At 43.7% G+C, this 21,258-nt stretch overlaps 1 protein-coding gene across 1 annotated transcript in view; it reads right to left on the bottom strand.

Annotated features, from left to right (window-relative positions):
- The window catches only part of zranb1a (zinc finger, RAN-binding domain containing 1a), a 38,827-nt gene that overhangs the window by 9,731 nt on the left and 7,838 nt on the right, over positions 1-21,258 (bottom strand). Inside the window, exons 4-9 of the mRNA XM_083788223.1 lie at positions 18,932-19,119; positions 15,947-16,100; positions 13,807-13,878; positions 8,502-8,700; positions 3,662-3,782; positions 1,710-1,839 (exon numbers count right to left, since the gene is read on the bottom strand). Of these exons, the coding sequence (XP_083644349.1) occupies positions 1,710-1,839; positions 3,662-3,782; positions 8,502-8,700; positions 13,807-13,878; positions 15,947-16,100; positions 18,932-19,119 (864 nt within the window). The remainder of the gene's footprint in view (positions 1-1,709; positions 1,840-3,661; positions 3,783-8,501; positions 8,701-13,806; positions 13,879-15,946; positions 16,101-18,931; positions 19,120-21,258) is intronic.

Genomic DNA, 21,258 nt, shown 5'->3' with positions numbered 1-21,258 from the left:
GCCTGGCCGTATCGCAACAATGCAACCTTTATTTCTACTTAATTTCTTCTCAGATCCGAATATTGTACAATATTTACGCCACTAGATTTATTTGAAAACTTTAGTTACTGGTTGCTCTGTACATTTTGATTATTATTACAAAACATACATTAACCACTTCAACCCTATATACATATTCGGCCAATTGAAAAATCGGCCGATCTACAAGCACACAATGTGACACATTGTCAGCTTGTAGATCTGCCATTTTCAAAAGGTTTTTATACTGTACATGTGAAAACAGCACTTTTACTTGGTACTTTCACTACATTGTGATGCCAATACTTTTGTACTTTCACTCAAGTATATATTGAATTTGAATTTCTACATTGCAGTAATGATACTTTTACTTAAGTAAGAAACGCAAGTACTTTTTCCACCATTACAAATGAGGCCTCTACGAGTCTACTACGGTCGATGTTGGTTCATATGTCTATCCATGTATGGATGCCAGCACCAAGCCCAGCCTTCCTGCTGCAGGGCTGCTAGTCGATCACCAGACAAACCACTGGCCAATTAGCCTGCAATGCAGACTGGAGCCAACAACTCCAACTCTGTGGCACACACGCACACACACACACACACACACACACACAGTCTGGTCGTCATTACTGCTTGCTGCTTTATGGCCTGTATTGCAGTCTGCCGTTGACTTGAACGCTGTTGTGTAACAATTATACACAGTTTAAATTCTTACACTATTCTTTTGCATATGTGTAACTCTGAGAAGGTGCAAATGCACGGTCCGTTTGCGTCCATTTGCACCCTCTCAGCAGGCCCCTTTCCCATCGGGGTCGAACCGGTTCGGTTCCACTGTATTTCCACTGAAAATTAATTGGTTCAGAACTCTTAAAAGTTGGTTCGGAACTGGAACCAAAATAATTCCTTGAAAGCATCAAGGTTCCAAGAATCTAGGACGGAACCAGTTCTAGAACCAACGTTCTTCTGGTGGAAAAGAGGCCTCAGAGTTAAACGAACACAGAAGATTTTTACCGTGTGGTTTTGTAGATTAATATAGGTTACGACTTCTTGGTGGGATTATTGTGCATCTCCAGAGACAGATATACTACAGGCTATTGGCAGGAATCACTGTTCAGCACAAAAAATAAAAAAATTAACCGCAGACCACATCTGATCTGATCGAGGGCCTCGTTCATGCTACGGGTCCAGGTGGATCCAGTTAAAACCCCATTTAGAAACTCAATAATAGAGTTAATGCTTTTCCCAGGTTCTGCCGAGTTTCTTATGGTTGTCAAACATCATTCTCAAATACATAACTGCAAGCTAAACGGCTTTCGTGCATGTTAAATGACCAGTTGTCAGAGAGTCATGAAGTACATTTACTCAAGTACTGTACTATTACTTTACCCGAGTATTTCAATTTACTACTGATACTTTATACTTCTACTCCACTGCATCTCAAAGTAAGTAAGTCAATTTAGAGTACCTTTCACAGTACAATAAAATTAAGAAAAAACACACCTTTTACTACACTAACATTATTATTTGACTGCTTTAGTTACTAGTTACTTTGCAGATGTAGTTTGTTAACGCAAAGTATGCATATAAGTACATACATAAAGGTTGAATATGGATGAAGTGGTCCTTTGAATAAAATTTAATCTGAACGCTTCTTCCATCACAATTGAAGCCAGACGTCGGCGGCTCACCTTGAAAACGAGTGTAGCCCAGCGTCTCCCCGCGGAAACTCTTGTAGTATTTCACTCCGTAGACGATGATGGGTCTGCGAAGGATGTGTGCAAGGACGAAGATGTGGGTCTGCTCCAGGCTGGCCCCGGGCTGTGGTGAAAAGAAACACATCCCAAACAGGATGGTTGGATTGTTAACCCATTTTGACCTGAGATCAGATAAAAAAAATGTCTTCTAAATCCTGACAGTTTTCTGAAAAAGCTATGTTTCTATGTCAGTCGTTATAGCAGATCTACAAGCTCATAGCGCGCCACCTACGAGCTTGTAGATCTGCTATTCTTCAACAGCTAAAGCATAACATAATGCTAACACCAAAAGGGGTTCCCGCCCCCAAAATGGGTTAATTAACAGAGTCCGTGTCTTCTAAATCCTAACAGTTTTCTGTTTCAGTGGTGCTCAAACCTTTCAAGGACCCCGAAAAACCTCTTAAAAAAAAAACAGATCTACAAGCTCACAGCGCGGCATGAAGTGACGTAACGTGAGCTTGTAAATCTGCCATTTCTGAATATATTATTGATATTATGATCAATTATGATCTAGCGGTTTTAACCTTTTGAATAGTTTCATTATAGGTGCTTAAGTGCTTTCCTCCTTTTGGATCAAAGAGCATCTTCTATGCCTTTGTCTTCACTCACTAATCTTTTATTTTTTCTTTATTTTTTGCACAATTTTTATCCCACAATTTATTTCATCACAGTGTAAATTATCTAATGTAATCCTAGGCGCTACACTCTCTTCTGCCAATCTGGGGAGAGCAACGGACTGACCCCATGTTTCCTTCTATGCATGAGTGCAATTAGCCGCTTCTTTTCACCTTTTCAACACAAGTTTTCCCGGATGGACATAGCATGTGGAAGGAACACGTTATTCCAACCAGTTCCTTTCCCCTCCATCAGGTGCCCCGGCTGGCCAGGGGGAGGCAGTATAGTCTTCACTAGTCTTACAACAGCGTAGCGTTCGTAGCCCTCCCCTTTTTTAAATGTTGAATGGAGGTGTCTGCCTACACTACATTATGTGTTTACCTGCCACCTCGATTTTCCTGGTTCTCTCATACTGTTCCATGCCACGTAAAGCAACAAATGCTGGAACAGAATAACCTTGCAAGCGTACTGCACAGCTCAAGATAAACATAAATAATTCTTTGAGGGACTTCAAAGTCACCGGCGTAGGAACATGAAGGGGTTGGATCGGCCATCTCTCCTTGGCAGCCGAGGGCCTGTCATATAGTAATCGAATCGCGTGGTAGCTTTGTAGGGTTTTGTTTATTCTGCTTATAGTGCTTTGCAGCACCATCTAAATGCCTGTAAATCCCTGGGTCACATGCTGGGAAAGGAGCACTGCATCAGCAGGCCTTGCCACTAGGCCAGACGAGCCATCAGGCAGCAGCTCTACATCTTAAAGGATCTAGCTTGATGATCACTTCTGTCCTCTCCTCCGGGAACAGTGGTTACCAAACCTTTTCACAACAAGGACCCCCAACTGAACAATTATTTGCCAGCGGACAAAACGAGCTTGTGGATCAGCTAATTGTGATACTTTTGCGTGACACCGTAGTATGATCAAGTAGTAGGGCATTGTTCATTTACGAAAAAACACCAAAAGTTAAAATATGGAGGTTTCTGCTCGACAGCAACAAAATGCCTTCTAAATCTGTTCAGAAAAACGTATGTTGCAATATATAGATACAATTTAAAATGACACAGATGCTTTCCCTATATCACGGCTTGAACGGCTCCACAGTGATATCCACCTACGATAATTGCCATAATTTCCTCAGAGATCCTAGTCCCCATTATGTTCCCATCATCGCCCTCACACTCATCGCCCTCACACTCTCCACCACCGACACATTGGCCGTTCCGTGAACTCAGTCATTTCAGAACAATGTATTGGAGGAGAGCTCCATGGTTACCTGGCTGGCCAGGGAGAGGATGAAGGTCCAGTCCTCCTGCCACTGCTCCTCTCTCAGGGAGAAGTGCAGGCCGAAGCTCTGAGAGTACCAGGACTCCCACTCCTTCCAGCGTGTGTAGAACCTACAGGGAACACACATTTCACTGGACCATTAAAATGTCGCTCAAATGATTGCGATTGATAATTTAATTGCCGTCTCTGTTATGTCGTGTTATGTCCGTTATGTCGTCAGAACTTTGGAACTTTATGAATAAAATGTACTTTTCTGTTTGGCTTCGTAAACAAAAAGGTGCACTGGGCAGATATGACAAATAACTATAAATGTATACTTAAAGACGTAGGGAAATTAAAAATATGTTTTTCACACCTTTAGAGCATATCATGTGGGTCTAACAATCTATGCCAAAACAATGAGAACATTTCCATTTTTGTGTATTTTTATATCTAAAGTCCATAAAAAGCCAATGTTAATTACTTAACCTGCATGAAGGCCTGAGGCCTGCATGAATAAAAATGTATCTTGATTTCATTCACCTGGTTTATTCCCACCGCTGTGTGTCCTCCAAACACAGCCGATTTTGATTACAGAAACATAATAATTCAAGATGACATCCAGACAGTGTATTACTCGTTTTAAACTTAATCAGCAGGCTAAAATATGTATCTGAAAACATTATAGGGATAGAAATAAGCCACAAGCTTTGCTGCCTGACTGTCTGTGACTTGTAAACAAACAAACTCCATGCGTTGTGCATGTAGCAGCTACGTCCCATAGCTTGAAGGGATGCAACGCTCTGATTAGTTAATAGTTCAGAAACTTTCTGTTTCAGAGTGAAACTTCACAAAGTAAAACTTCAAAATAAAATGCCCCAGAAAGCCATTACATGTACACACGAAGAATTAGCCCTTGTTTACAGAGTACCTGAATCTACTGTATTTGACTGCGTGTGCATGGCACGCATGCAAATGCATGGGGATTGGACCTGCAAGCAAATGTTCTAAACAGCATGACAACAAACAGCATGGCATTGGAGGCACGACTTATTTATACACCGTAGTCATTTGTAAAATCATATCTATATATATATAAGTAGATCACTCACTGTATCACAGCGCCTTGACATATAGGCCCTGCGGTAAGCCCCGCCCGCTCGCTCAGCTGCCTCGATACCGTTGTTAAGCAGGACAAACATCAGCGAACCTCCATTGAGGACCGTGTTATGTCGGCGTTTTTCCGAAGAGGAATAGAAGCATTCATATCAACAACATTCATACTATAATAACGCCATGGTGAAACGTTGCTGTTGGGCGTCCTGCAACAGTGCTTAATAAGTACCCAGAACGTTTGGGGCATTTCTTTTTATTCCTTTCCCCGTGGGTGCGCACATCATGCACATGTCAATGTTTACATTCTGGAGGTGGAGGACGCGGCGGTCACTCATTCACCCTCCCTGCTACTAAATCATACTATTAACGTCAACTTTTACTAAACAATGTTTAAATCAATCGTCTAATAAACAACTAACAACTTACCTTGGAGCAAATGGTGTGCTTTGTAACTTTCTAATCTCCACGCTCAGTTGCTTGTGTTGGTCTCCAGCCTCCAGTCACGTTCCCTCCCACTGCGGTTCAGAAAAAGAACGCTGCTTACCATTTTCTGCACATTGTATCCAAAAAGTGAAGGTCCGCTAATGGTCTAAACTATTTTGAATTTAGGAACGGCAAATAAAATAGTTTAGACCATTAGCGGACCTTCACTTTTTGCATGCAGAAGGGGGTAAGCAGTTCTTTTTTTTCTGAACCGCAGTGGGAGGGGACGTGACTGGAGCCTGTGGTTGAAGACAGTTATGTGGCTGCCGTCCAACACAAGCAACTAGAAAGTTACAAAGCACACCATTTGCTCCAAGGTATGTTGTTTGTTGTTTATTAGACGATTGATTTAACCATTGTTTAGTAAAGGTTGACGTTAATACTAGTATGATAGTAGCAGGGAGGGTGAACGAGTGACGCCACCGCCGCTTCCTCCTCTAGAATGTAAACATTGTGCGCACCCACGGGAAAGGAATAAAAAGAAATGCCCCAAACGTTCTGGGTGCCTATGAAGCACTGTTGCAGGACGCCCAACAGCAACGTTTCACCATGGCGTTATTATAGTATGAATGTTGTTGATATGAATGCTTCTATTCCTCTTCGGAAAAACGCCGACATAACACGGTCCTCAATGGAGGTTCGCTGATGTTTGTCCTGCTTAACAACGGTATCGAGGCAGCTGAGCGAGCGGGCGGGGCTTACCGCAGGGCCTATTATATCACTCTCTCTGGATGTCTATATATAGCTTATGCGTGTGTGTGTGTGTGTGTGTGTGTGTGTGTGTGTGTGTGTGTGTGTGTGTGTGTGTTTGCGCGTGCGTGCGACGTGCGTGTCAAAACACTGAACCCCTAAAGTAAATAATAAATAATAGTAAATAAATGCACCATTAACACAACTATGTCCATCACATCATTCCCTACACATTCAATTGTTTTGCTCAAGGTGGAAATAAGCTCTTGAACTTTATTGGATTTCATCATTTGAATACAATTATAGTGCAATTTGTCCATTAAGTTGTACAAATATACATGTTTGCACATTTTGTCCATTAAGATGCCAATTGATCAGCTCAACTGTTTTTACACACTGCACTGTCTAAAATGTTCAAACTAAACAGAAGTCAGGTCGTAGCACATCACACATTGCATGCCAGCCTTGACAGGATTTATCAAAAACGTTCTTAATATGTCTTATGTCTGCCTGCATGCGTGCGTGACAGCTGAGGCAGGCACAGGCACAAGATGTCTGTGTGAGTGACAAATAAAAGCTTGCCCAATACTGACTTTGTAGTAATCACTTGGGTCTGTGTCTCCATGTGTCGGTTAACAAAATGACTGGTGTGAACCGATTAAACTTGGCATGAATGATTAACAAGCTGCCCGCAGACATTATTAACATTTGGGTGAACAATGTCAAGGTAAGAATACCGGGAAAACTCACAGATGCAGAACCAGATTAGTAGCTAGATGCAGTGTTTGCACCCCATGTTGTGTTTTTGAGTGGTGCAACCACTCCAAGGAACAGCAATGTCCGTGTTCACCCGCCTATGTGTTGGTTCACCCACCCATGCACCTATGTGACTGTGAGCACCATTAGTACACTATTAGTACCAGTAGGGGCGTTGTTGTGCCAGAAACAGAGAGTGAGATAGTGCTGCACTGTTGCCTGCTAATGAGAGAGAGAGGGGGGCGGGGGGGGGGGGAGAGGGGAGTTGTACCACTCAGTTCACACGGGTGTGTTTTTAAACTGTAGTTGTGTTCTTTAAACACTTTCAACCTGCCGTCCCGAATTTTGGGCATTACATTTGCGCAAATCAAAATTCGTTGCAAGCTTGTATAGAGATCACGGCTTTCTTTCGTCGTTCAGCGTTAAGCATACAGGGCTCAAGTGGGTTAAACGGCTACTCTACTTCTACAAATCCATGCTTATCCTGACGACGGGGGGGCCTTGCCGAGGTGCAGCCCAGTGATGATTTCGTCGACTAAAACTATGACGAAAAATGTTCGTTGACTATATTTGAGGGACGCTAGTCGCTCCTATGACCAGCTTTGTGTGTCTGTGTGTGTGTGTGTACCACGGAAATGATTTGATTGGCTGTGCACGGAATGTGATGTATGGTGATAAGAGCGCCCCTCACTTCACATGAGTGTGATTTTCTTTCACAGACGGAAACTAAACAAAAACAAAATACAAACTAAGCTGTGATGACCAAAAACTAAGACTAAGTAAACCGACAATTTTGTCAATGAATTAAAACTAGACTAAAATGTTTGGGAAGGAACTAGTGGAAAAGAGATATAGTAGAAATAAAACTAAAAGATAAGTCATTTTATGTTTGGGTGTGTGCAGGTGTCACTAAATGAAAATAACCGATCTGCAAGATCGCAAGCTCACAAAAGCTCACAAAAGCTCACAACGCGTCGCGTCACGTTGTGAGCATGTACATCTGCCATTTTCGTCACACAGCAGAGTATGAATCGGGCATTTCAATGCCATCACGGGCCACAAAAATACATTCTAGTTGACTAAAATCTTCGGATATTTAGTACCATAATTTCCGGACTATAAGCCGCACCTGAATATAAGCCGCACCAGCCAAATTTAGGGAAAATCCCATATACAAGCCGCACCGGACTATAAGCCGCACCGGACTATAAGCCGCAGCTACGTTAGCTCAGAGCCTGAGATGGCTCTGCGTTAGCTGTAAAAATCCATAGATTAGCCGCACCGTTGTATAAGCCGCAGGGTTCAAATCATGGGTAAAAAGCCGCGGCTTATAGTCCGGAAATTACGGTAGTCTAAAACTAGACTAACACTAAAACATCTCAGATGACTAAAATATGACAAAAACTAAATGGAAATGTATTTATAAAAAAAAAAGACTAAACTAAGGTCCGGACTAGCGGTCCAGGCACCTAGACTGTTAATCCAGCATGTCGCTTGCAGGTTCGACTCCCGATCCCGACGACCGGGGGGGAAAATAAAATCAGACCAGTCTGAAGTGAATGGGGCAGTACTGTACTCTTGCTGTAGTACTGTACTGTACTGTACTGTACAAGCCCTCCTCCCTGGCCTCAGTGTGTGTGTGTGACGCTGCTCAACAGTGCCATCCAGTGGTATTAGCGAGGTGTTTCAGCTAATCGTGCTCAGACAGACATAGGGACACACATAGCTGTGTATAGGAGTGGCTAACACCACTCACACAAAATAAATAAGTCAAAACAACACTGGTGCAGCCGAGCGCGTCTCACCAGTGCGAGCAGTCGTGCAGGCTGTCGTGGAGGGTCTTGCGGAGGACAGAGTCCTTGTCGTAGATGCCCCAGGTGGCCTGCAGCACCGAGTCCAGCAGGCAGTCGCCCGCCGTGCGGTTCCAGAGGGCGTACAGCCGGCTGTCCAGGCGTGTGCCCAGCTCCAGGGACCAGTTGATGACGGGAGACTCCTCTTCTAGCTCTGTGCAGAGGACGAGGACGAGAGAAACACAGGAGGAACAGGGTTTAGTGAGAGAGCAGTGGTTCTCCACCGTTTCTTTTTAGAGCAAGGACCACCCCACAACAATATACAGTATGTGTGTGTGTGTGTGTGTGTGTGTGTGTGTGTGTGCACACATATACACGCACACACACACAGAGTACAGTATTGTACAGTTATAAAAGTAGTTATACTGTGTATGAACGCACAACAGTAATTTCTGTTTAAACATTATGTTATAATTTAGCTGTTGAAAAATATCAGATCTACAAGCTCATAGCGCGCCACTCTATGAGCTTGTAGGTCTGCTATTTTTGAAAAATCGTGAAAATATTTATTTCAGAAAACTGGAGGTAAGAAATCTTTAAAATTTTGAGGTCAGGTCTAAATGGGGGTTAATTCTTTTTGAGTGGTAGGAACAGAAATGTCCGTCCCTCCCTATGTCCCTATGTTTAGGGTACCAATAGAGCGTTGCAGTCCCACCCCCTCGAGAGACCCGGAAAATAAATCCCCGTTCATTTTCCTCATAGACTTTTCAGAAAGTATTTATTTAAAGACGTTTACGGCGCGGACAAAGCCAACTCTTGTCGTGACAAATCATGACACTAAACACAATGTTTTGGGCCAAACAAAGAATTAGAAAGTAGAAAAAAACGTTTTTTTTCTTCTTTGTAATTATTTGTTTGGTTTTGTCATGATTTGTCACGACTCGAGTTGGCTTCGTACGACGCTTAAAAGGTCTTCAAATAAATACTTTATGAAATGTCTATGGGGAAAATGCATTGGGATTAATTTCCTGGGCCTGGTGTCGTCATGAAAGGGGGCGGGACTGCGACACTCTATAGGGGCAGGAGGGAGAGAGAGAGTGATGTCTGCTAATTCCCCCACACAGTAACTCTGTCATTTCTCGACCGTTTCGTATGCAGGACAGCTCGCCGGGAACCGTGCCGGCACCCTAGGCGCTTTCCTGTGGGTCTGGAAATTCCGGGGACCCCCACACGGATTTGCACCACTCAGTTCACACAGGTGTGATTTTAATATTATCATTTACCCAAAAAAAAGCCAATTTATACATAGCTGCGTGCACAAAATATAGCTACAAGCTCACAAGTCGGTGAATCTGCAATTATCAGTGCCCAACACCTCACCTCAAACCCAGGGCTGCCATATTTCAGAAAATGTCAAGAGTGAGACTCTAGTGTCTTAATGTGTTCGACGCCGTCCGAAGGGCGGCGGCGAAAAAAATTGTCTTTTTTTATGTCGATTTGGCCCATTTTAACGTTGATATTTAACCTTAACACTGATGTCTTCACCTCCATGCCAGCTGCTCTCCCTGCACTGACAGCCTCCTCATGCTTAAAGTAGAAATGAAAAAGATATCTATCTATCTATCTATCTATGCTCCTCAGACCCAGCCAGCAAGCCACACACATAGTACTCAGACCTAGCCAGCCAGCCAGCCAGCCACACACATAGTGCTCAGACCCAGCCAGCCAGCAAGCCACACACATAGAGCTCAGACCCAGCCAGCCAGCAAGCCACACACATAGTGCTCAGACCCAGCCAGCCACACAAATAGCTCCGTAAGGCCACTCAAAAAATCTTCAAAAAACTGAAGAGGCTACTGGAGATTGGAGAACCTGATTTGGACATGATCTGATGCAGGACAATGTCACTATGACAGAAAGAGAAGATGGGTCTGCCACATTCATTCACCCCATAATCTCAGTGGAAATTGGGGAATATGTCAGAAAACTGGAATGTGGGAAAATTCCTTATTTTTACATTTTCTTAGTTCAAACACATCTGTGGGCTCTCTCTCTCTATGAACAGAAACAAGTCGCGATGCGGCCCCTCCCCCTTCACACACACACACACACACACACACACACACACGACTTTGTCCCTATAATGTGCACGGGCTATGGCACCGTTCCACTTCCTCATATCACGCAAGAGACGCCACACACCAGTATAGAAGAGAGATAGTCACAGGTCACTTACTCACTTGTTGTAACTTGTGGGGGCTATATTGTCTTCCATGAAAAATATTTCGAAGCGATGTTAAACTCCGCATGGCTCATTTCCATGCGTCACACAGTCAGGGACCCTGCTGTTTACCCTCCTGCATACAGCGCTGCATGCAGATCGGCTATTTTACCGTTTGTGAGGAGCGTGCGTTATTACGCGGCGGAGCCGCAGAGAAAATTGTTATTTATCATTATAATGCGTGTGAAATGGCATGTGTGGCGTGGTGCGTGGTAAAGCGTTAAATTGCGTGACTGTCACACTCAAAGGGTGAGACATGGCAGCTCTGTCAAACCCTTAACCCATTCTGGGCGGGAACCCCTTTTGGTGTTTTAAGCATTATGTTATACTGATCTACAAGCTCATAGCTGTAGAAAAAAAACGTAAAAATGCGGCACAAATCTTTGAATATATATTCTTTCAGAAGACTACAGACTATGTCCATTTTCCCATGGACCCAGGGCTCGAGATTAACGGCGTCCTGACGTCCCGGGGACGGTAAAATATCTATTTGGGACTTAAATTTATCTCATTCGGGACGAGAGGAGTTTTTACACTGAAAATGTGCATTTCGTGTGCAGCGATGAGCAGCATGAGACCAGCAGCGCTGCCAGCGCCGTCAGTCAGACAGTTGACAACAACGAACGCACACACCATGATTCACCCAAAGGAATCCTAGGAATTATATTGCTTTTGCCCCGTGGATGGGACATTTAGATTTAAAGATTTAGATTTAGATCGGTTGGAAGCATGGATAAAACCATGGTTGTGTGCTACAGAAAGGTTCCATAGGGACATGGGGCTACACTACACCAACGTTTAACGTTAGCTTCCATGCTAGGCTTGCTAGCTGGCAACGACATTAAATAATATGTTGGTATCTATCCTCTGAAGCAACAGATGTTTTATAATGCTCAGATTGTTCTGGAATTGCTGCCCCAACACTGGAATGCACACCCCAAAACGCTCTCATTCCACAGTTTTTATTGTTGATTTATTGATTCCTTCGTCTTAGTATTCCCCCTAATAAAGTAGTTTTTATTTGTTTTCTCATGCCACCCATCATGTAATAGACATTTGAGTATTCATAGACTAACTGCATTGGTAGTCTGTTGGTCTTGATCAAGTAGCCTACACCAACGTTTTATAAGCTACTGTAGTCACTATTCATTGATTCACTGGTACACCAAAATAACAATCCATTTGAAAATAAATATCACTGTTCTCAGGTCGAATATTGATATGCGATTAAAATGTGATTAATTTAGATTAATTAATTACAAAGCCTCTGATTAATTCGATTAACATTTTTAACCAAGCCCTATTTTTCATCTGGGAGCATTTTGACTGAAAAGAAACATGACCCCAAACAAATAATGTACTGCATGTATGTATTCAATACATGCAGTACATCATTTGTTTGGCTTAATTGTATTTCTATTACAATAGGAATACAGTTATTCATTTCACAATTTGAGTGGTGCTTTTTTGTACTTTTTTTTCCCCGGGACGGTATACATTTACTTCGGGACGGTTCAAATTGTATTTTGGGACGGTTCCGGGACGGTGGTGAAAAAAGTTAGTCTGGAGCCCTGCATGGACCACCTGTAAATTATGCCACGCACAACCAAGAAACGGTGAGCTGGAGAGAGAGAGAGAGAGAGAGAGAGAGAGAGAGAGAGAGAGAGAGGCAGATGGTCGGTAGAAGAGAGACAAATGGCGACGTGGCGGTCAGCAATAATTCTATTAGTGGTTCCTCAGCACTTCTCAGAACAATGTGGGGCACCGTTCCCTTGGAACCCAATTTGATGCAGAGCCTTACGTAAAGGGGTCATAATACACCTCTGAGACCTACAACGACACACACACACACAGACACACAGCTACGTGGGAGGGGAAAATGAGAAGGCTCAATTAGTCTAATTAGCGTGGGAGCAGGAGAGCAAGGCTGGTAGTACAGTATAGTATAGCTTGACGATGGAAGAACAGCTCCAGCAGACTGCATTGCAGAAGGAGAGGCCAACCAAAAAATTATAATAATACATTGGTTTTTTTATATAGTGGTTAACCCATTTTGACCTGAGATCAGATTCTAAAAATGTCTTCTAAATCCTGACAGTTTTCTGAAAAAGCTGTATGTTTCTATGTCAGTCTTTCTTCGATTTTTCAAAAATAGCAGACCTACAAGCTCGTATGAGCTTGTAGATCTGCTATTTTTCAATAGCCAAAGCATAACATAATGCCAACACCAAAAGGGGTTCCCGCCCAAAATGGATTAACACAAAAATTGTGTTAACCACTTAACACAGTGTCCCAGTGTCCACTGGAGCTTTTTTCCCTGGGCTGAAAAGGCCTGGGTGCTCGCCAGGCAACACGTCCACGCACCGGGGTTGGAAATATTTGAGCTCTCAGCAGGAGGTAGAGCAAAGCGCCTCGCATGCACGAGTGCTAAGGTAAAAGGCCAGCACAATGCCAAGCTGCTGGCGTTTACAGAAACACAGCGATCCCGTTACAAACCATTAAAAACATGCGGGATAAACATCTTGGTGGCCTTAAGCCCCATGAAAAAAACATTTCAAGAATAGCCTATTTACAAGAGACAAGTTTGAAAGAAATTAGAGATGGATGGATGGATGATATAGATTGATGATAAGGAACAATCATCCTATCATCAATCTATATCATCCATCCATCTGTCTGTCTGTCTGAGACAGACAGACAGACAGACAGACAGAAGAAAGGAATAATTTGGCTAAACGTTTGCCTGTAATGATATGCCCAAATTTGCCAGGTCAAAAGTGGTTAGCCGTGACCCATAATTGCCTACGAATGTCATCCCTTGTTCCAACTGCTTTCATTTCCATCTTTTATTTAGTTTTTTTTAATTCTCTGTATGTAAAGCACTCTGTGAGAAGTGCTATATAAAAAATACTCGATAAATGGGGGTGGCTCTACACCCACAACACCATAACGTATTACCGGCTGAAGTTGCACGTTAGTGAGAGGTGGTAATAACATATTCCATTAATGAACATAGATAACGCAGTACATATCCATTACCTTTCTGTACATCACGATCCAGCACCTCATCAAACAGTTTCTCCTGGACAGCGGGGGGGAGGTCCTCTATATCTGCAGCGAGAGAGAGAGAGAGAGAGAGAGAGAGAGACAGAGAGACACATGAGTAAAGGCATTGAATTTCCATGGTCATGATGAACCCGGGCTGTATGCACCAGAGGCCACACAGAACGACCATGGTTAATGACACAGAGGGAAATGTGGGCTTTTTTTTGTGATTCCATTCATCGGCTGACATTTCGTCAATGGCTGACTGTAAACATCAGCGCTGTGCAGCACGTTGTTTGTGTGTATTGCACACACACACACACTAGTGAATACACTACGTTGAAAAGAGAGAGAGCGAGCGAGAGAGCCCTGGAGATGGCCCAGGGCCAAGTTCTGCCTGCAAAGAGAAAATACTTGGCAATGACGGCGAAACACTCAAATCCTCCGATGAACCCTGCGTAATCTTTCATCCTAGCAGCAGCGGAGGCATGTTCCCTAACAGAGCACTAACCAGCAGAGTGTGCATGTTTTCAATGAAGACATTATGCCATGGGGCGTCGAGGATCTGACAGAGAGAGAGAGAGAGATGCTGGACTGGGAGGCTAGCCTGCATGAATTCCTTCTACGCCCCAGTAAAAAAAAAAAAAGAAAAAGACAAGAAAAATCACTCGAGTGAGATCACATGCCGAAATGTTGCACCTTTATACCATTCCGAGGGAAATTCTACAGATGAGCGTGAAACTAAATCATGAATATAATCCTGAAGGCCACAAGGAATTAATTTTTACCAGTGCAATGAGGAAACGTATTGTTTTTCTGCGCTGGGAAACTCGTAATGTTCAACATCAATCCTCATTTAGGGACACAAAGTACAGATGTTTAGAGTGTATGAGCCATGCTAGCGGGCTGGCTGACGGTGTTGCATTATTAAAAACTGCTGGCTGTTTTGTTTCTGATTTGGATGCTTAATGAGGAGCACATTGTAAAGTATTGTGTATTTAATGTACTTTTGTCTGTGGTAACAATGGAGTCATGGCAGCTAAATTCACATAGTCCACACTTATTCCTTTAACTACTAGAGCAAGGGTCTTCAACAGGGGTATCCTCAGAGATACTGCAGGGGGCCTGGGCCACCAAATCTTTGTGTGGCAAGGCCCTTGCATCCCTATTCTGTGGGGAACATTAGCCAAAAATAGCAGATCTACAAGCTCGCAACGCGTTGTGAGATTGTAGATCAGCTATTATCAGTGAAGAGGTTTGGTGTTGTACAGGGAACAAAAGAGCAGACCAAGTACCGAGCCAAAGTTGGTTTAAGTTGTTAAATGTCTGAAAGTGAAAACACACATTTAAAGGTATATTCAGTGATTTCACTCAAAAAACCTTAGGTTTCGTTTTTGGCTGTGGGACCCAGCCTTTCGTCCAATCAGGATAGAGTCAAAAACAAAACCTAAGGTTTTTTGACCCCCAGGGGTTAACTGGGGACAGGGAGGAACTCCTTATATGGCCAGCACACACTATAGTAGGGAGGATTATCACAACAAAACAAAAAAATAAGTGATATTTGAATTAAGTGAAATCACTGAATATACCTTTAAAGTGGGGGAAAGGAAAGGTACTATGTTTACCCAGGGTAACTGGACTAAGCTCAAGAACTTGTTTACAGCAAGGCCCTGCTCATAGAACATTTCATGGTAGAGGTTCAATGACTTGTCCAAGGGCACTTCAGCTGTGGTAATTTTAACGTGCCGGTCCGGGGATACGAACTAGCAACCTTCCGATATCAAGACCGCTCCGCAAACCGTTCGGCCACCGCTGCCTCAGGGGAGCCCTGCTTCATCTCACTCAGCTAAGGGACAGGGAAACACTGAAGAGCACTGGACTAGAGCTTTATTATTTCATGCAATCAGACATGATTTATTAGCTACAGGCAGCCAGGCTGGGCAGTGGACAGAGTGGTTTAGCTACAGGCAGCCAGGCTGGGCAGTGGACAGAGTGATTTTAGCTACAGGCAGCCAGGCTGGGCAGTGGACAGAGTGATTCAGCTACGGGCAGCCAGGCTGGGCAGTGGACAGAGTGATTCAGCTACGGGCAGCCAGCCAGGCTGGTTTATTGGACAGAGCGAGTGGTCAGTCACCTGCAGGCAGGGTGAAGGTCACCAGGTCAGAGAGGAAGTAGCAGGCGAAGTCGCCCTTGCGCTGGTGCAGCGAGGCCGCGATCTCTCTGCGGATCTGCTCCGTCAGCTCAGGACACACCATGGAGGGGATGCACTTAGCTGCCTGCTGGTTCACCTGGTGGGAGGTTAGAGAGAGATGGAACATTAACCCATTTTGACCTGGGAACGATTCTATAAATGTCTTGACAGTTTTCTGAAAAAGCTATGTTTCTATGTCAGTCGTTCTTCGATTTTTCAAAAATAGCAGACCTACAAGCACAAACACCCGTGTGAAGTGAGGGGCGCTCTTATCATCGTACATCATCTCATTCCAGCCAATCAGCATTTGCGTCCTCACCTTTGTCTTCAATGTTTGTGTTTACACTAACACTGAAAATTGTCCATTCATTGTCAATGGGATTTAATGTTTGTGTTTGCACATATACTAAAAGCTGGACATGGGAGGGGCAATCGCCCCTCCCATGAAAATGTCTGTATGGCCAAGTCAAAGGCCAATGTGCAATTTGTGAAACATTATGAAAGGAGTCCCCCACACACTAGCAATGATGTTTTAGTAATATTGTTTATGCCAACCAGGTGAATAAATCAAAATCACAGATTGAGGCTTTCTTTTATGTGAAATATCTGAGACCGTTAATGGAAGATGTGTCTGAACATAATTGCTAGTTCTTCAAATGCTCTAATCTTATTGACAGCTTGTAGATAGGCTATTTTCGCTGTGCAACATGCTTCCATAGAAGACATGCTGGCTTCGATGGGATCCAAATGAGTGAAATCAGTCATTGCGACTGAACTTTAAATCCATGCATCTACAATATAAAGTGTCTGTGGCGGGCACTCAGATATGCCCATATATGGACTGGACATGCCTGAAGTTAGCCCAAACTTTATGGCAGCGCAAATCCCGATCGTTGCTAGCCTGGATCCAGCCCAAAGACCCCGCCCATAATCATTAATCAGGCTAGATCGTTGCCAACGTTTTTGGTTTGTTTTTAATATGAAAGCAACAGGATGATTTGACCAGAATTTGGCTGGTGAAGTACATTTTGATAATATATATATTGCAGTATTGATACTTTTACTTAGGTAAATCATTTAAGTACTTTTTCCACTACTGACTACCACCAGTAGTTATTCTACGACACACACAGTGTCACAGACTAGTGCACAGGCAAGCTTTAAACTCTGCCCTGCTGCCACCGTCACTTGCGTGTGCTTGCCTTCCGTGTCATCCCTAATCACCGCCTGCCCTCTCTCTCCCTGCGTGCCACATGAGCTCTGTGGCATGGTCACCTCCACTGAGAACCAATGGCAGGAGGATTGCAGCTTGGCTAATCCTGGCCCTAATCCTCAAAGTACACTTCCCCTGCAATCATAGTCATTATAGTAAAGTCCTACTATTTGTCAGAAACATTGCTGTATGCGAAATTTGTTCTCCACGTTTGACCCATCTTTTGGAGCGGTGATCCGCAGCCGTGCCGCACTCGGGAATAATTTGTAGTTGATCTAACCCCCATCCAACCCTTGATGCTGAGTGCCAAGCAGGGAGGCATTGGGTCCCATTTTTACAGTCTTTGGTATGACCCAGAGTAATCTAGTAAGAGAGTGGCGACATTAGCGACATTAGCGTTCCAATGTTTGGAACTATAGCCCATGGCACCCCGCTTTGCGGCGAGATCAAAGCGGGTCGCCATTCTCTTACTAGATTACTCTGGTATGACCCGGCCGGGGATCGAACCTCGACCTCCCAGTTTCAGGGCGGACACTAACCACAAGGCCACTGAGCTGGTCAGCTGTATATTGTCTCTGCTGGGCCTCGACAAATATAGGTGGTGTAAAAAGAGATGCGTACTGCTGTTGACGTATATATACATTTTTTAATAGCCATCTGTTGTCTGCGATTGACGTGGGTCAATGGGTATATGACGGGTATATGAAGTGGGTATATATATACGTTTTTAATCGCTTTATATGGATCTGAAACGGCACGCTGAAACTTTTAGCCCTGAGCCGGTTGCTAGGCAACGCCTTGCTCACCCCTGTACGGCGCACGCACGTAACGTGCTCGCGCATGCATAGACTACCGTTATAATTAGAATCTTCCCTGGCTCTTTTCTCGAAAACTACGTCACCGTCCGTTGTACTGATCAGACATCCGAGGTTCGGATCTCATTTCAGATTTGTCATCGCGATCGAAATATAAACGTTTCTCGAGAAAGATAGCTAGTGTGAGCATTAGCCCTTTTTTACAATGGCAGTCTGCAAGCGGGGAAAATGGAAGTGCTCCCCAATTCCGGCCCCTCGCAAGATATTTACCACTTGAGGCCACACAGTCCTTGTGTTAACAAATTCAATAGTTCCTCGACACGCTATGACCAAACCAGATAATTTGGCTTTAAATTATCAAATGATCCCCCAACAACAGGTTTTCACAAAAGTCACAGGTCGTGTTTTTCACTGTGCAAGCATTGCACCTTTCGTTTGGTGTCTCACGAATGGAGGTGGAATTAGCATGTTAATGCCAGCTTGCATTCTGCTGATATGAGTTTTTAGCTAAGCCCGTGTACGTCAGGAAGTGTGTGTGGGGGTGGTTGAGTGAACGGAACGGACTGCTTTTTAAAATCGGCTCAGAGAGTATATTCACGCCTCTTAAGTTCCTCAAAGGAGGTGGCATTAAACCAGAGTTATACTTGGTGGCAGATCGTGTCGTGCACCAATCTACAAGCTCCTAAATGCATAACGTTGTGGCGCCTTTGCGAGTTTGTAGGTCTGCTATTTCCGGTGTGCGGCATGGCGTGCAACAGAGTATAAATAAGGCTTTATCAAATACTATATGGGTACTGTGCATTTTTTGAGTTGCTAATCCCTTCCTAGTGCAGTCAGTGGTGAAAGCAAAGCCCACTCCCCCTTCCCGCTCTACCTCCCTCCCTCATGCCAAGCTTTTACCTCAGTGAGAAGGATGGCCAGCATGTCCTGCCTCTGGAAGCGGATGGCCAGGTGGACCAGTGTGAAGCCCACGTCGAACGCCGACTGCCGGCTGAGGAGGCGCACTTCATCGGCGGTGAGCTGTCGGGCGATGTCTCCACCGGAGGATTTATAGGCTTCCACGGCCGTAAGGTCGCCTTCGACCACGCCTGTAGTATAGCACAGTTGCGAGAAAAAGAGAGAGAGGTCGAAAAGGTCAAGGAGTGGCCGACGTGGGGCCTTGAGGGGGTAGACGGAAGAGGTCTGCTAACATGCCAACTGAACTGACTGTCAGATTTGATTAATGTGAGGGCAACACATGACCATGGTGTTTGCGGTCTGCGTTCAAGGAACAACACTGTAATTCCCAGAAAACAGTGATTCACCTTAAGCACCTGTCAGCTCTCTCAGGCAAGCACTGCCGTCAAGATGTCGGGCCGCTTGGTAAACAATACGATGAAAACATGCTTCCTCAAATACCTCTGTGTGCTTTTCAAACGCATCTGCGAGGCAATTTTGTCTTAATGATTTTTTTCTTTTTTTTTAGACAGAAATGCTCGGGGATGGATGGATTAGTCTGGCATTTGGACGTGCTCCAGCTGCAGCAGTGTGTGTGCCTGCTGCTGTTAATGAAAAGCGGGACATAATGGACAGCTTGTCATGTTCATTAACCCATTTTGACCTGAGATCAGATTCTAAAAATGTCTGTTTGAAAATGACAGTTTTCTGAAAAAGCTATGTTTCTATGTCAGTCGTTCTTCAATTTTTCTAAAAGAGCAGACCTATAAGCTCAGTGGCACACTATGAGCTTGTAGATCTGCTATTTTTCCAATAGCTATATTATAACATAATGCCAACACCAAAAGGGTTTCCCGTTCAGAATGGGTTAAATGCACTACAGAGGCGTCCATCAAGCGCGAACACACATCAAACCCACTCCTAGTCGATGGCAATTAATCTGAATTTTGCCTATGAAAATCTGCAGCGGCATTTGCATAACCAATGTGTACCAGCAGGCACAGAGAGAGAGAGGGAGCTGAACATTGTACACCAAACCAAGCATGCAGAGAGAGAGGGAGCAGGGTTCTCTACTAGTGCCTGACGTCAAACCACCATAACTCAGTCATGACCTCTCTGGGTCAAACATGCATTTACTAGCTGACCCAAGGGTGACTAGTTATCACCCTATCATGGGCCTGCAAAGCAGAAACAGGCAGAATCCTTCAATTAAACATAACGGTTAACAATCTAAATTTCTGCGGTTCCATCATGGGGCAGTTTTATGTGAATGTAATGCTGTCTACGCGTGCATGTGGCCGAAGAAGTCACGCATTTGGGCCGTTTTTAAAGTCGTCGTCCGCACCTTGGTAGCCACAGAAATATCTCTGCTTTTGCATGTGATGTGACAGACAAGACAGTGCACTTTTTATTAAATTTTATTCCTCATACAAAGACGCCATTGCCTGGCCCTGTATCTCAAATGGTCAATAAATATTTGATTAAGGAATATCATATGCCTTTTGTATTCTTTCTGTATATGAGCAAAATGTAGATTTTTATGTTCGACATTGAGGGAAATTAAGGTTCTCAGATAATACAAAAATAACTCTGCTTATCGTTATCATAACCAGTTAATCGATCGATAAGGTTAACACAACGTATTAATTATCAATTAATCGATAATTCCCATCCCTAGTGTACAGTTTGTACACATTCACTGCACACCTCCGTCTTCTCCAGAGACTGTAGTTAGGGCTGTCACGATTACAGATTTAAGTTGACGATTAATTGTCACACAGACAATTGCGATTGTTATAATTATATTTTTTGGGGCATTGGAACATAGAAGAATACATTTCTGTTTGCCTGGTAATCAAAAGGATGCACAGGGCAGATTTGACAAATAATTGAAATATACAAAGAAATTACTGACACATTATTTTCATACAAAAATAGAAAATAATTGAAATAGCAGATGACACGCTGTGACACATTGTAAGCTTGCAGATCTGCCATTTCAGCTTTTTTTTATGTATGAAAAATGTTCAACATGGAAACTATTATGACGATTATGTAAAAATTGTGACAGGCCTGTATCTGTAGTCCCAGCATCTGTTATGACTGAAACCAGAGGCGGAGGTAGGTATAGTGCAGAGAGAGGCGAACCAGGAAGCGTATGGCTAATTTTAAACAGATTCCCAGAGAGAGTACATTCTCTGGCAGGGAAGACAGTAGAGAGTGTTCTAATGCATTACCTTCCTCATAGGACCTGGGCTGGGACACGGCAAGAATGTCCTATGACTTTAACC

The sequence above is a fragment of the Protomyctophum parallelum genome (genome assembly GCF_964188405.1).
Source record: "Protomyctophum parallelum genome assembly, chromosome: 17".
NCBI classification, from domain to species: Eukaryota; Metazoa; Chordata; class Actinopteri; order Myctophiformes; family Myctophidae; genus Protomyctophum; species Protomyctophum parallelum.
Note: the sequence above shows the minus strand (reverse complement) of the source record. Positions and strands in the feature narration are given on the sequence as shown.